Below are 16,268 nucleotides of genomic sequence, written 5' to 3'. Positions count from 1 at the left end.
TTGGTGACCGTGGACTGGTGTGGACTTTTATTTGGGACTGTTAGCTTGAGAGGTAAGCTTTCTTGTCCTTGATTTTGCCATTGTTGGTTCCACCATACCTCATGGAAGGATGGTTTATATGCATGTTGTGTTTTATGAAAATATGTGATGATTATTGATATGTTATTGAGCTATTTTATGAGTGCAAATGACATATGATATGTATGTGGTGTTCCACCTAGACGGTAATCCCTGAGTATGTGGAGACATACAAGATGGTAACTCCGTGGGTGAGGTACAAGCGAGGAGTCTTGTACTATAGGTTGTAGACGTATGTAATCCTTACCTTTTATTCTCTGGCCAGTAGGATGCTTACACACATGACATAAATATATGTTGCATTGCACAGATTATGAAATTATACTGATGTTATCTTTTGAAACTTATATTGCACATGTAAGTGAGTTTGAGGTGGAGAGATACTTGAGGACCCCTTGTCTTACTGAGATTTCTTTTTAGATATCTCACCCCATGTGAGGCACATTTTCAGGTACAGGTACCTCTGAGGTTGAGACCTCTGGTGGCAGGAGGTCGAAGTTGAGCTAATTTTTGCATGCTGCTTTACTAATGTGCCCAGATATTGATTATGCTTTACTATCAGTGTATTTTTATTTGATTTGAGACATTGTTTGGCTATGTGCCTTATTTGGTGAGCATGGGGGTTTTCCATGCCACATTAGCATCAGTATGTTTGTTTTATGCTTGAGCTGTATAATTGTATCAGGATATTATCCGGTCTATGTGTTGTAGTTGCGTGACTAGATACATAGATATTTATGCCATGAGGTTATTCAATGTAGTATTTGTTGCAATTTATATACATGCTATATTTTGAAAAGGAATAAGTAAATCCACTTGGTTAATAATGAATGGTTTCATAATTGGCAAAAGTTAGCTTCCGCATTTAATTAGTTGCGCTATTACCATATATATGTTTAATACACCGGATGCACTCGGGGTGTTACATTTTATGGTATCAGAGTACTTTCTAGGGAAAAAGCTTGTATGTATTGCAATAACTTAGGATGCCTTGTTGTGTGAATTGTCTTGTGAGTTTCCTATATGTCTTGCTATGATAATGCATGTGTGACCACATTGTTGGGCCTGATCAACTCATCATTTGTGTAACATGTGCAGAGTTAAGGTACTTCTTAGGAGGACTCGAGAGACGAATGAGGGTCAACCTGACCCGATCCTAACTACATTAGCTGAGATGCAGGCGGCTAGTCAAGCCGGCCAGGAGGCCATTAGAGTGGCCAATCAGGCCATGATAGACACCGTGAGAGAGGCGAACAGGAAAGCAACCGAAGACGTGCTTGAGGCGAACAGGTTGGCAAACATGACCATGATGCAGGTCATTAGGAGGAGATGAGGACTGGTCGTGTTGATGGACAACATCCTCCGCCACCACCTCCACCTAGTCACCATGATGGGAACGGAGGAGGAGGAACACATATTCCTGACCACGATGGTCTGAGCCACATGGAGGGTGTGAGTCACCTTACAGGTCTGATGCAACCTTATTATGAGCCAGTAGAAGATCAGGAGACGAGAGACTGTCGGCTGAATGCTTTTCATAAGCATAAGCCACATTCCTTTGATGGATCCTATGACTCCATTGTTGCTGCGAGATGGCTTCAGGCCCTGGACAAGATATTCAGGGTGATGCAGTGTACAAACCCACAGAAGTTGTTGTTTACTACTTATATGTTGGAGGGAGACGCTCACGAGTTGTGGATGAACACCTCTCAGGCCTATGGATGAACACCTCTCAGACCATTCTTTGAGGAGCTATTTTTTGGGGGATATTTTCCTTATGATGCTTGGGAGAGGAAGCAGGGAGAGTTTTAGCGCCTGCTGCAGGGCTTATTGTCGGTTGATGAATACTTAGCTAAGTTCAATGAACTAGCCAAATTTGCCCATTTTTGTATTGTTATGCCTACACCTGCATTCTTGACTTCTAAGTTTCGTAGGGGACTTAATGGAGAAATAGCAGATCACATTGCGAGTGTTGCCTCTAGAGATTTTGGTACTTTGGTTCAACAGTGTAGCAAGAAGAGGAAGACTGGGGAACCAAAGGCGAAGGGAGCTAGTGGCTCCACTTCTTGGAGAGACAGGAAATTCGAAGGAAAAGGCAAGGGAAAACAGTTTTTTGCCAGGCAGGCGCCGAACCAGTTCAAGAGGACCTCGACTCAGCAGGGGAGTGCAACTAGACCTTCCACTATTCCCAGGTGTACTGGATGTGGGAGATCACATGTTGGGCCGTGTTCCACCGGTCAGATTATTTGTTTCCATTGTGGCAAGGAGGGCCACTATGCCAGAGATTGTCCTTCTTCAGCTGCCAGGGCTGCAGCAATTCAAGCGGTTCCTTTGCAGATGGTTTTTATCCCACCTATAGCGGCACCTGTCGTGCCACCAGCCACGGGTCGAGTTTACACCCTTGATCGTCAGCAGTCGGACCGAGCTCTGAACGTTATGAAAGGTACCGTTTCCATTGGTAGTCGTGCCGATGATGTGTTATTTGGTTCTGGGGTTACACACTCTTTCATCGTGACCCCGATTGCTGTAGGGCTTGAGTTGCCCTTTTCTGTGTTTTCTCCGCCTTTGCGGATGACTACCGCCACTGAAGAAAAGTGTGATACTTCCTCTGTACACCGTGATCTAGTGTTTTAGTGGGATGACCGTGAGTATTCGGTAGACCTGATTGTTTTACCCATGGCTAATTTGGAGATCATCCTTGGCATGGACTGGTTTTCCAGGAATTATGTGATGATTGATTTTTGTGCAAAGAAAGTGGTGATGTCTCCTTGTGATTCCACTACCAACTCTTCTCCTTATCTATCAATGCTTCAAGCTTGGAGGGCCTTGAGAGCAGGGGCATATGGTTATATCATGTTGGGAGGTTTGGTGAGTGGGACACAAAGGGATATTACCGGCATTCCTGTAGTGAGAGAATTCCTCGAGGTGAAGCTGAAGCAAGCACAGAATCCCCTAAAGAGTTACTATGATAACAAGCATCAGCCACTGGAGTTCAGTGAGGGTGAACACGTGTTTGTGAAATTTTCACCTGTCACCGGTGTTGTTCGTGCCCTCGGAGTGAGGAAGCTTAGCCCGAGATTCATTGGGCCATACCGGATACTTGGTAGGGTAGGGTCTGTTGCCTACCGGCTTGCCTTGCCTCCGAACTTAGCCAATATTTATGACATGTTTCACGTGTCACAGTTGCAGAGATACATAGCGGATCCGTCGCACGTAGTGCAACCTGATGATATGAAAATTCGGGAGAAATTAAAGACTCCCATAAGATCACTCAAGATCCTTGATCGTGGTGAGAAGAAACTAAGAAGCAAGGTCATTCCCATGGTCAAAGTAAACTGGGAAGGAAGAACTCCAGAGGAGTGTACTTGGAAGCGGGAGGACGAGCTTCTCCGTCAATACCCCGAGTTTAGGGACAGGTATGTCTCTCATTTTACGGACAAAATCCTTAAAAGGTGGGGTGAATGTAAGAACCTGCATCGTTAAATTAGGAATTGAAATAATTTAATATATTGAGTGTAAGGAATAATTCCATAATTGATTTTGAATAAATGTGGAAAAATTAGAATAATTATCATAAGGGTTTAATAATGCTTAAAGTCGCTTTTCTGACGAAAAGTGCAGATACCGGTTCTGCCTCACGGTATAATTGTGTATCGGTGAAGTATCCCGAAAAATTATAATAAGTATATGAATATTCCTAGAAAAATACCTAGGACCAGAATATCAAGTTTGAAGTAAGAATAATGAGCGTTGATGTTAGAACTAATACCAGCTACGTATAAAATGCGTACCGACAATGTGCTGCGAAAATTATAATAAAAATATGACAAATCCTAGAAAAATGGCTAGGTTCAGAATATTAAGTTTGAGATTAAAATGATTAGCGGAGCTATTAAAACTATTATCGATGGATTAATTTAATGCGCCTATAAATATTAATTGTGCACTAAACCCTAGGTTGATTCCACATATTGCTACATGACACTCAGAAGCTGCACTTTGCTCTCCACTTTGCCACCACCTCCTTCTCCAAAGAAACCTTCAAAAGAACCACCTTTCTCCATGTTTTCTTTACCAAAACACCATAGCTAGGTGTGAGCAAGCATTGTGAAGGAGAAAGACACTCCATTTTTGAGTTGTAGCTGCTGGTTGGTTAAGGTTGAAGGCTGAGTTCTTTGGTTGGGGTTGAGGGAGCCATTTACTTAACATTTGGAACTTCAAGAGCTATTTGGTATAACAAAGGACCAAGCTTGTAGCTCATTTTCGTGGTCTTATACTTGCAGCATTGTAGAGTGGTATAGAAATCACCAAGCCACCTCTTTTTTCTGTTTTCACAAGCTTTAAGGTAACCTTTGATTATTTCCTTTAAAAGTTCATGATTATAGCTTGTTTGAGTCATTAAAAAGGAGAACTTTGGTTGTCCATGTTAAGGGTTGTTAATCTATTCATGATAAGTGATAATGAACTTTTGTTTGTGGAGGCATTGGACTCAGAACCATTGGAGGTCCCTTAAAATGGAGTTTATGCAGAAACTACACGAGTTTTGTAAGAACCCGCACCGTTAAATTAGGAATTTAATTAATTTAATTATGAGTTAAGAGTTAAATTCCATAATTGACCTTGAATAATTATGAGAGATCTTAAATAATTATAGTAAGTGATTAATAATGTTGAAAGTCGTTTTTCTGACGGAAAGTGCAAATACCGGTTCTGCTTCACGGTATAAATGCGTACCGATGAAGTATCCCGAAAATAATAAAAAGCATGTATATATTACTAGAATAATATCTAGGACTGATATGTCAAGTTTGAAGTCGAAATAATGAGAATTGACTTTAGGACTGATTCCGGCTACGTTAAAGCGCGTACCGACAAAGTGCTGGGAAAATTATAATAAAAATATGATAAATCCTAGAAAAATGGCTAGGTCCAAAATCCGAAGTTTGGGATTAAAATGATAAGCGAAGCTATTAATGCTAATACAGTGGGATTAAACTTAATCCGCTATAAATACTAAGTGCACAGATTTCTAGGTCAGAAATCATAAACTCCGACGTGAATTTTTTGAGGTGTTGTGCTCTCCTTCTTGCCACCACCCTTCCCCTCCATTGGAAACCTTCAAGAGGACACATTTCCTCTTGATTTCTTCACAAGAACTGCATATTTGAGTGAGCATAAGCTTTGAGTGATTGAAAGGTGCTCCAGTTTTGTGTTGAGCTTCTGAGTTGGTGAGGTTTTGGGGGCTGAGTTCTTGAGTTGGGTTGTAGGGGTCATCTTCTTGGCATTTGGAGCTTCAAGAATCTAACTTTGAAGAGAAATAACCTTGCTTGATAGCTTTTTTCGTGGACCTTTGAAGTCAGAACCTTGGGAATGGTTTGAGAGCTCCAAGAGCACTTGTGGTTTCTGTTTTGAACCTTTGGGGTATGTTCATCACCTTGACCATGAGTTTCTTTGATAAAAGTTGAGTCTTGGCATGTAAAAACAGATGAGTAGGTAACCAACACCATCACTGACCTAAATGTGTTTAAAGATGCATGCTTTAATGTTTAAAAGTGTTAAAAACGAAACCTTGGAAGGGATATCTCGCGAAATATAGAAATTGCATTCTGTCGCGAAATATCCTGATATGATATCCGGATATAGGCTTGGTGATATCCGAATATTCTGGGAATTTCGTGTTGGGCACTGTTCTGTTCATACAAAATGGTATATTGGGTTTATGGACCCATGATTTGTTAAGTTGAACCTCTGTAATAATTGAACTAAGTTAGAATCACTTGGATTTAGGGCTAATGGCTTTGAGAGAAGCCTAATGGCATGAAACGAAAATGGAAACATTGTTGTATGTCATAAACTATTAGATTATGAATGTTGATATGATTGCTGGTCTAAACAGATTGTGATTTAGCTGTTTGTGGACCTTGGGCTGTTGTGGACTCTTGACTTGGGATTGATTGCTCGCGAGGTAAGCTTTCGTGTCCTCGGTTTTGCCCATTGTTGGTTCCACCATACCTCATTGAGGGATGGTTTATATGCATGATGTGTTTTTATGAAATTATGATTATTGAAATGCTATTTGAGTTGTTAAGTGCAAGTGCCTTATGATATGTTTGTGTTGTTCAACCTAGACGGTAAGCCTGAGTATGTAGCGTCATACAAGATGGTGATTCTGTGGGTGAGGTACAAGCGGTGTTCCTTGTACTGGAGGTCGTAGACGTATGTAATTCCTACATATTTATTCTCTGGCCAATAGAATTTTCGTACAATAACAGTTTTCATGCTAGCCTGGGCATGGCACCCTATGAGGAACTGTATGGTATGAGGTGTCAGACTCCTACCTGTTGGTCTGAGGTTTGGAATCGAGAGTTGTTTGGCTTGGACTTTGTTCAAGAGATTACCCAGCAGATCCAGATGATTAGAGAGAAGCTGAAGCAAGCGCAAAATCGCCAAAAGAGTTATTATGATAACATGCATCGGCCACTGGAGTTCAGTGAGGGTGAACACGTGTTCGTGAGACTTTCACCTGTCACCGGTGTTGGTCGTGCTCTCGGAGTGAGGAAGCTTAGCTCGAGATTCATTGGGCCATACCAGATATATGGTAGGGTAGGGCCTGTTGCCTACTGGCTTGCCTTGCCTCCAAACTTGGCCAACATCCATAACGTGTTTCACGTGTCACAGCTTCGGAGATACATAGTGGATCCTTCGAACGTGGTGCAACCTGATGATGTGGAAATTCGAGAGAACTTAAAGACTCCCGTAGGACCACTCAAAATCCTTGATCGCGATGAGAAAAAGCTTAGGAGCTAGATCATCCCTATGGTCAAAGTGCAATGGGAAGGAAGAACTCCAGAGGAGTGTACTTGGAAGTGAGAGGATGAACTTTTCTGGCAATACCCCGAATTTAGGGACAGGTATGTCTCTAATTTTGCGAACAAAATTCCTAAAAGGTGGGGTGAATGTAAGAACTCATACAGTTAAATTAGGAGTTTTAATAATGTAATTAAGAGTTTAGGAAATAATTTCATAATTGACTTAGAATAAATATGGGAAGACTTAAATAACTATTAAAATGGCTTAATAACGCTGAAAGTCGCTTTTCTAATGAAAAATGCAGATACCGATTTTGCTTCTCGGTACAAAGGCGTACTGGTGAAGTATACCGAAAAAATTTAATAAGTACATTAATATTTCTAGAATAATACCTAGGTCAAGTATATCAAGTTTGGAGTCATAATAAAGAGAACTGACGTCAGAACGGATACCGACTACGTAAAAATGCGTACCGGCAAAGTGCTGCGAAAATTATAATAAAAATATGAAAAATCTTAGAAAAATGACTAGGTTAAGAATCTGAAGTTTGAAGTTAAAATGATCAGCGGAGCTATTAGCACTAATACCGACAGATTAATTTAATGAGCCTATAAATACAAAATGCACAAAACCCTAGGCTGATTTCCATCAGTTTCTACATGAGTTTTCTGAAGCTTTGTGCCTCCACCTTTCCACCTTCATTGTTCCTCAAGAAAAAGCCCAAGTGATCACCTTTCTTCATGCTTTCTTCACCAAAACACTATAGCTAGGTGAGAGTTAGCATTGTGAGGAGAAAGGCCTTCCATTTCTGAGTTGTTGTTGTTGTTTGATGTGAGTTGAGGGCTGAGTTCCTTGGTTTGGGGTGAGGGGGTCCTTTTCTTGGCACTTGGTGCTTCAAGAAGCTACCTTTGAAAAAAAAGGACCAAACTTGGTGATCATTTTCGTGGCCTTGTGAAGTCAGAACCTTAGAGCTGTGTGGGAAGCTCCAGGATCATCTTTGGTTTCTGTTTTGAGCCTTTGGACTGTGATTGTGCTGTTTGGTGACCTTGGGATGGTGTGAACTCTTGTTGGGATTGATTACTTTAGAGGTAAGCTTTCGTGTCATCGATTTTGCCCATTGTTGGTTCCACCATACCTCATGGAGGGATGGTTATATGCATGCTGTGTTTTTATGAAAATATATGATGATTCTTGATATGCTATTAAGCTATTTTATGAGTGCAAGTGCCATATGATATGTATGTAGTGTATCACCTAGACGGTAACCCCTGAGTATGTGGAGACATACAAGATGGTAACTTTGTGGGTGAGGTGCAAGCGATGTTCCTTGTACTGTAGGATGCATACTCACATGTAATCCCCACCTTTTATTCTCTGGCCAGTAGGATGCATACATACATGACATGGATATATGCTGCATTGCATAGATTTTAGAAATTATACTATTGTTACTGTTTTGGAACTTATATTTCACATGTAAGTGAGCTCGGGGTGGAGAGATCCTTGAAGATCCCTTGTCTTACTGAGATTTCTTTTTAGAGATCTCACCCCGTGTTAGGGCACATTTTCAGGTACAGGTACCTCCGAGGTTGATACCTCTAGTGGCAGGAGGCTGAAATTGAGTTGATTATGCATGCTGATTGCTGATATGTCTGGATAATGATCATGCTTTATTTTCAGTACATTGTTAATTGATTTGAGACTTGGTTTGGCTTTGTTGCCTTATTTGGTGAGCATGAGAGTTGTCCATGCTACATTGATATCAGTCATGTTTGAGTTTACTTGAGTTGTATAATGTATCAGGATATTGTCTGGTCTACATGTTGTAGTTCCGTGACTAGATACACAGCTAATTATACTAAGAGGTTATTCAGTTATTTATTTATTGCAATTTACATACGTGCGATATTTTGAAAAGGAATAAGTAATCCACTTGGTTAATAATAAATAGTTCATAATTGGAAAGAAAAAGTTAGCTTCCGCATTTAATTAGTTGCGCTATTACCATATATATGTTTAATACACCGGATGCACACGGGGTGTTACAACATACAATGTATTCTATCATAATCTAGTGCAATTACATACACAGCATAATCCACTACTCCCTCAGAGCATGGTAGAACAAAAGTAGGATAAATCTCAAGGTCCGAAAGCTTATCTCTTGAAACTTCCAACACAATGCTTACTTGTAATCCAAGAAAGCAATCACACACTTCTAAAACTTCATCTTTCAACACTACATCACTTATCTCCAACCTAGTTTGTCAACCAAGAATAATCAAAACCCGTTAAGGTTCAATTCAAGTGTCAAATACTAAAAATCCAACACTTTACATATCCAATCAAATTTGCGAAAATCATGCTAAAGTTGGTTTCAATTCACTTCCTTCATCTCAAATACTCTCTTATCACATTTGAATGCCAACACATACCGTAAATAAAAGTCATGACCTAATTGTCCTCAAATATTATAGAATGGTCATATTATGCCATATTTCTTAAACCAAGTTAAAAGTTTAGTTTTCACACCTTCACAACACTTGAAATAACCATGAATACCTGTTCTAAGTTCGAAATAATGAAATTTAATATAAAATTATTAATATGACTTTTACCTATAAACTTAAATTTTTTGGTTGGATTGTTTGATTAGATATTTTCCCTATAATTTTCTCCACAATTTTTTTTACCATTATTTCTGTTATCTCCAACATTATTTCCCTTTAATAATTTCCCCGGATTTTGTTGTCATTATTTCCGTTGTTTCCAGCATGATTCTCCACAGATTTGATTGTTATTATTTCTATTATCTCTAACATATACACATATCTCATTACAAATTTAAGGTTTATTACTATTCACGTTTCTATGCACACGCAATAATGGAAGACCTTTGCGCTCCTCCAATTAATATTCTAAATTTTGTCAGATGATGTTGATGTATAGGATAATTTACAAATTTTAAAAAATAAATTAATTCATCTCTTTTTTCTTGTACCGTTAATGTTTTTTCTTCTCTTATTCAACTTATGATCATGTCTCGTTCTATTTTTATTTTATTTTTCCATTTTGGGAAAATGCCTCATGCTAGCTCTTGCCTTTTTTTTAAATTCCTTTTGAGAAGTGTGACCAAAAGATGACTGGTTTACTGGGAATTTTTTTTTTTCAAAAGCAGGGGGAAACATTTGTTAATTAAGAAGAAAAAAAAATGCCAACTTGATGGTTCTGGCATTAACAAGTTTGAATCTTGTGTGGTGCAACAACGGAAAGCTCCTTGTTCGTAATTCATTATATTTAACCACCTTGCAGTACATATATATACGTACGCAAATTGTAATGATTTACTGAAGTTCTAGCTTTAAAGGAAGAATCCCAAAATTCCGATACTAACGACTAGTTTGGTAATGCTAATTCGTTTATCAATTATCCCATAAGTGTAACCATTTACTTGCAATCAAATTGAAATGATCAAGAATTTACCGGAAAAAAAAATCAACACGAGAAAGAGATGGGCAGAATAAGGTTCTTTTATTAAGCTCTCAATAAGAATGCATTACACCAAATTCAAAAAGAAAAAAAATAAAATAAAAAATAAACCTGTGTCATGTAACACATTAAGCCATATGCAATTTATTTATTAGTTGAAGTAACTATTTGGAGAAGGTCATTAACACGAGGCAATCTTAACGTTGAAATAAATATTTCAATTGGATTGAAATGGGCACGATTCATGTTTGCAAACTAGTTGTTGTTGTTGTACCAGGGTTGCTTCTGAAGATAATCAATTACGCTCTTGTCCACTTGGAAAGCTTTGGTAAGAACATACGGAGAAATAGGTGGATTTGATTTAAACAGAGCATTTGCAATTGTGATAACTCCTGGATTTTGACTACTGAGAGCAGCAATGGCAACAACATTAACGTTTCCCACATTAAGTTGGAAATGAATGAGACCAATTGGGAAGACAAACACATCACCCTTGTTCAGCACTTTGGTAAAGAGACGATTGTTATCTTGATTTGATGTCACAAATCCAACAAGGAGAGTGCCTTCAACTACTATAAGGATCTCTGAGCCACGTGGGTGAGTGTGAGGAGGGTTTAAACCCTTGGGTGCAAAATCAATGCGAGCCAATGATATCCCAAGTGTGTTTAGTCCGACTAGTTCAGTAACACTCACTGGAGTCACTTTTGAGCCGAGTGGGTTTCTAGTATTCCCTGGTTCAACATGCTTGAAGAAATCTTCAGCCGTGACAAGTTTTGGGTCTTTGCAGAACTTTCCATTCACAAATACTGAAAAAAAAAAAAAAAACAAGAGAATGAGAATGTTTTAATAACAAAGAAAGTCAATTATATAGTTATTCATGACATGATCTAAATGTAGAAATAAACTTAGAATTCGAATAGTAAGACTTATGAAGAATGTGTATACATACCACCATCATTGGGGTCATTGATTGCCACACAGAAATCTTGGAGAGGGCTGGGGTCATAAGCATAGGCAACAGAGGATGCCAAAGCCAAGATGGCAACGAGGAAGTGGACAACTTTCATTTTGCCAAATTATTCTGCTTTAGTAATTGCTTGTGAGAATTAATTGAATTATGTTGCATGTTAAACTTGATATTTATAGGGAGGAACCGTTGAATTGTTATTCAGTTTATATATATTTAGGGTAATTAATTATCTATTTGATGGATGAACGATTCTTTAACAACTACACGCGCGCGTGCCTGTTCAAAGAGTAGACTAAGATGCTCCACAACTAAGTCAAAATAAATGTTTCAGTATTACCTCGTCCAATTACCTCGTCCAATTAAGTCAAAATAATTAATTATCTGTTCAAAGAGTATTTCTCGAAATATTGCTTTTACAACGGGGAGACTAATTAAGAAGCTAAATCAAAGATTTGTTAGGACTCGATCTTATATATTTCTTCGTACTTAATACTACAAATTAACTATTTATTTGGTTTAAAGTTTAAATATCATAGTTTGTGGAAGAGGGAAAATTTTCTTGGAATGGGTCAAAATCGGAACATCATAAATATATATTAACAAGGAAAAAAAGAGAGATCATTTCAGATTTATTTTGTCAATAATTAAAGGCTCGGATTGTGATCACAAATTGTAATGTTGGTTTTGGTTAGATCTCCTTTCCGTTGCTATCAGACTATATGAAATGAAATTATTTTATAAATAAAAGTGGCGGTGTTTAATAATTGTTTTAAGGGATGAGATGGTATAAAATGGATTTAAGCGGTTTGCATTACTTAATTATTTAATTTGTTCATAATTGAAAAATGATTTGGAACGATATTAATTAATATTTAAACTTTTAAAATTTAGGTAGTTGGAAGTCAATAAATAATTATTTGAATGATTTATAAAATATATCGTTGATATTTTGCAATTCTATTTGAGTTTACCTCCAATAACACATACATTATTTTATTTCTTTAGAAATGAGGTTTCTATTTTATACATATAAATTGATTTCGATTGGATATTTAATTTTTTTCATCTTTAATGTTTGATTACAGCATCATACTATCATATTATTGTATTGATATTTTTTGTATTTTTTAATGTTTTTCTGAAAACACTGATTTGAGAATTTCTTTAATTTATCATCTAGTTAAATATTAATTTTATATGTTGTCACATTCCGCTTATTATAAATCCTATATATTAATTACTCACTGAGTTGCATTATAACTTACCACAAATTTAATTATATTTTTGCATGTATAGTTAGTTATAGAGTTAACTTCTAATTGCAGTCCTTCAGTTTGATGGTGGGAGTTGTTTGGTTTTCGGTGGTGAGCCGTACACGTCGTTCTTTATGGACAAGTTTTAAATTTTTAATATGTGTAGAAGACTTAGTTTTATATTCTAGAGTTGTTCTATTATTTCTATAAGCGGGTTAATTGAAAATTTTATAAATCTAATACAAATTAGGTATCTCGACTAATCGGCAGTAAGATTAAGTTTAGCCTAGGGTATGCATGGGTCAGGTCGGGTCAGATTTTTTGCCGACTCGACCCAACTTGGTTTTTATAGGTCAAGTATTTTGACCCGACTCGCTTTAATTTGATCCAAGTCAGGTCTGACTTGGTTTGGATTTTTTTAAACTAGTTCAGAACCGGGTCAGATCTGACCAGACTTGATTTCTGAAGTGGGTCTGACTTGATTTTTGAAGTGGGTCAAATCAGATCTGACCCGTTTTTGACTTGGTTTCGTCACAAAATTTCGTCGAAATTTCTGCGTTGCAAATGACAAAAATTTCTTCATAAAATTATTTTTTCGTCGGAATACTTTTTGTCGAAAAGCGACGGGATTTTTTCTCTAATGAAAATTTTAACAAAAATAAATCTTTTATCGAAATTTAATTTTCTTCAAAAGTTTTGACGAAAATGATTTCCTCCATCAAATGTTTTAAACGAAAAAAGAATTTCGTCAAAAATTTTGACAAAATGTTTTTCGTTCAAAATTTCGATGAGAATGTGTTTGGACGAAAATTGTTTTGAGGGAAATGTTTTATTCGAAACTTTCGACGAAAAGTATATTCTCTAAAGAATTTTGACAGAATATGTTTTCCGTCAAAAAAATTTATCGAAATATATTTTGTCAAAAAAATTTACGAATTTTTTTGACAGAAATGTGTTCCGTTGAAAATTTTGAAGGAAACATTTTTTGCGAAAAATTTTGATTGAAATATTTTCCGTAACAAATTTTGACGTAATTGTTTTACGTTAAAACTTTTCTTTTAATGTAATTGTGAATTTTTTTCTTTTTTTTCACATAATGGGTATGGGTCAAATTTTTGGTCAATGGGTCATTATACTAAAACAAGTCAGGTCTAAAACTGACCCAAATGAAAGTGGATCAGTATTTAAACTAGTTCAAAAAAATGGGTATTTATGGGTCAGGCCAAAGTCAAATCAAGAGCAGATCAAGTGAACCAGTTTTTTTGCACACCCCTAATTTAACCTATGCACCACCGGTCATAGATCCAAGTTTGTGTCGTGACATATAATGTTTCAGATATAATAAATATAATTTTTCGCAGCTCCAAAAGAAAAAGAGAATTAAAACTTTGTTGAAAAAGAGAAATTTGATACAATTTTTTATGATGGCTTAGGTTGGAAAGAAACTCATATTTTTAAAAGAATTAGGAAGAATAAAAAAATTCTCATTATTAAAATATTTAAGTATCATATTTCTTCAATAAAGTACTCTTCTATTAATCCCTTGTTTCATAAAACTTAATAATTCTTAGAAACTAAAATAGTCCAAAGTTTAAAATGAAGAATTTAGTACTTTGGTCAAAAATAAAAATGAAGGTTTTTATCCAAAATTCCTATACTAACGGTGAGGCATAAAGAATGCAAAACCTGAGGAGACAACAAAATTCCGTTACAGCAGCTGTCGCCACATTATATGAACAATCTTTGGTGATATGTACGGCACAATTGTTGGTGTTTAATTTACTAAGTATTTTTAATTATATATATATATATATATATATATATATATATATATATATATATATATATATATGGAAAAATATTTTCGCAGTTAATGCAGAGAAGTTATCTGTGACGTTGTATTGGCTTACTGCAGATAACTTATCGGCAGTAACTGCAGAAAAAACGAACCCATATATATATATATATATATATATATATTGTGATTACCAAATAGAGCTTAAATTAGTTGAAGAATTTCAAATTCCTCGTTATGTATGTTGCTGTCCGACAGATAATTAATGTCGCTAAAGCCATGACAATTCGGTAATATTGCTATTAGTCAATTAATTATGGAGAATGAGCATTACCATTTGCGTGCAAGTGAATTAACATGTGCAAGTGCAAGAATGTAGCAGGAATAAAGAAAAAACTAAACAAAAAGAGAGGACAATAAATGATTCTTTTATTAAACTCACAATAATATTGTATTCAGCGAAATTAAAGTACAAAATAATAGCTGCGGAGTATAAAATATAAGTTAGCCCACTTGCATTTTATTTATTATTATTTATAGTAACTATATTTTCGGAGAAGCTAAAATCAAACAAACACCCCTATCGGATTGAAATAACGATTCATGTTTTCAAACTAGTTGTTGTTGTTGTACCAAGGTTGCTTCTGAAGATGACCAATTAAGCTCTTGTCCATCTGGAAAGCTTTGGCAAGAATTTCGGGAGAAATAGGTGGAGTAGAATTAAACAAAGCATTTGCAATTGTGATAAGACCTGGATTTTGACTACCGAGACCAGAAATGGAAACAGCGTTAACCTTTCCCACATTAAGTTGGAAATGAATGAGACCGATTGGGAACACAAACACATCACCTTTATTCAGCACTTTGGTGAACAAACGATTCTTGTCTAGGTCTGAACTGACAAATCCAACCATGAGAGAGCCTTCAATTACTATAAGGATCTCTGTGGCACGAGGGTGAGTGTGTGGAGGAATTAAACCATATGGTGCAAAATCAATGCGAGCCAAAGATACGCCAAATGTGTTTAGTCCTAATAGTTGAGTATCAAAAACGGGAGTGACTTGTGCGCCGAGTGGGTTAGAGACATTCGCGGCATTCACATGTAGAAAGAAATCTTCAGCTGTGACAAGTTTTGGGTCTTTGCAGAACTTTCCATTCACAAATACTGCAAATTAATATGACAAAGATTTTATATTAAAAAAATAAAAAAGTTAGTTATATAATTATTCATGACATGATCTAAATGTATAATAAACTTAGAACTTGAGTTATAAGACTAATTAATGAGGAATATGTATATATACATACCACCATTGATGGGGTCATTGGTTCCCACACAGAAATCTTGCAGAGGGCTGGGGTCATAAGCATAGGCAGCAGAGGATGCCAAAGCCAAGATTGCAACGACCAAGTAGACAGTTTTCATTTTGTCTCTCACTAGCTATTACTCTTAAATGATTCTGCTTTAGTAATTGCTTGTGAGATTTGATTGAATTATGTTTCATGTGAAGCTTGATATTTATAGGGAGGAACCGTTGAATTATTCTGCAGTTTGTCTTTACCGTAATTAATTCTCTATTCTTCGATGATGAACGATTCTTTACCAACTACTCGCGTCCTTAATCACTATTATATATGCAAAAGGCAAAGGAAAGAGACCGTTTCATATGATCCTGTCAATAATTATTTAAAGACTGATTACATTCCGTTGCAGGGATTCTGAATTTTTCGACCCCTGTACCCTTTTCCAATTGCAATGACATATATGATGCCAATATAATAACCATGTGTTTAGTTTTACAAGACACCAAAATATAAAGAAAACAAATTTCTCTATTAGCCATACGTACGTCAGTTTGACGGCTTCAAAAAT

At 36.5% G+C, this 16,268-nt stretch overlaps 3 protein-coding genes across 4 annotated transcripts; 1 reads left to right on the top strand and 2 right to left on the bottom strand.

The window, feature by feature from the left end:
* The first annotated feature begins 1,407 nt into the window (after positions 1-1,407).
* On the top strand, positions 1,408-2,712 carry LOC133306132 (uncharacterized). The gene is made up of 2 exons (XM_061506412.1): positions 1,408-1,546; positions 1,949-2,712. Exons 1-2 carry the CDS (start codon positions 1,408-1,410, stop codon positions 2,710-2,712), a joined length of 903 nt encoding a protein of 300 aa, XP_061362396.1.
* Positions 2,713-10,632: 7,920 nt separating this feature from the next.
* LOC133306127 (germin-like protein subfamily 1 member 20) lies at positions 10,633-11,444 on the bottom strand. The gene is made up of 2 exons (XM_061506402.1): positions 11,327-11,444; positions 10,633-11,183 (listed from the first exon to the last, which is right to left on the bottom strand). Exons 1-2 carry the CDS (start codon positions 11,442-11,444, stop codon positions 10,633-10,635), a joined length of 669 nt encoding a protein of 222 aa, XP_061362386.1.
* Positions 11,445-14,886: 3,442 nt separating this feature from the next.
* LOC133306128 (germin-like protein subfamily 1 member 7) lies at positions 14,887-15,842 on the bottom strand. 2 transcript variants are annotated; one of them, XM_061506403.1, is made up of 2 exons: positions 15,704-15,842; positions 14,887-15,560 (listed from the first exon to the last, which is right to left on the bottom strand). In XM_061506403.1, the coding sequence occupies exons 1-2, from the start codon at positions 15,819-15,821 to the stop codon at positions 15,010-15,012; spliced, it is 669 nt and encodes a 222-aa protein (XP_061362387.1). In that variant the 5' UTR covers positions 15,822-15,842; the 3' UTR covers positions 14,887-15,009. The 2 variants fall into 2 exon arrangements, with proteins under 2 accessions (XP_061362387.1, XP_061362388.1); XM_061506404.1 differs by having other exon boundaries at positions 15,707-15,842.
* Between the last annotated feature and the right edge of the window lie 426 nt (positions 15,843-16,268).

The sequence above is a fragment of the Gastrolobium bilobum genome, unplaced genomic scaffold (genome assembly GCF_033153095.1).
Source record: "Gastrolobium bilobum isolate Gb01-03AN ecotype WA unplaced genomic scaffold, APGP_CSIRO_Gbil_v1 utg7478, whole genome shotgun sequence".
NCBI classification, from domain to species: domain Eukaryota; kingdom Viridiplantae; phylum Streptophyta; class Magnoliopsida; order Fabales; family Fabaceae; genus Gastrolobium; species Gastrolobium bilobum.
Note: the sequence above shows the minus strand (reverse complement) of the source record. Positions and strands in the feature narration are given on the sequence as shown.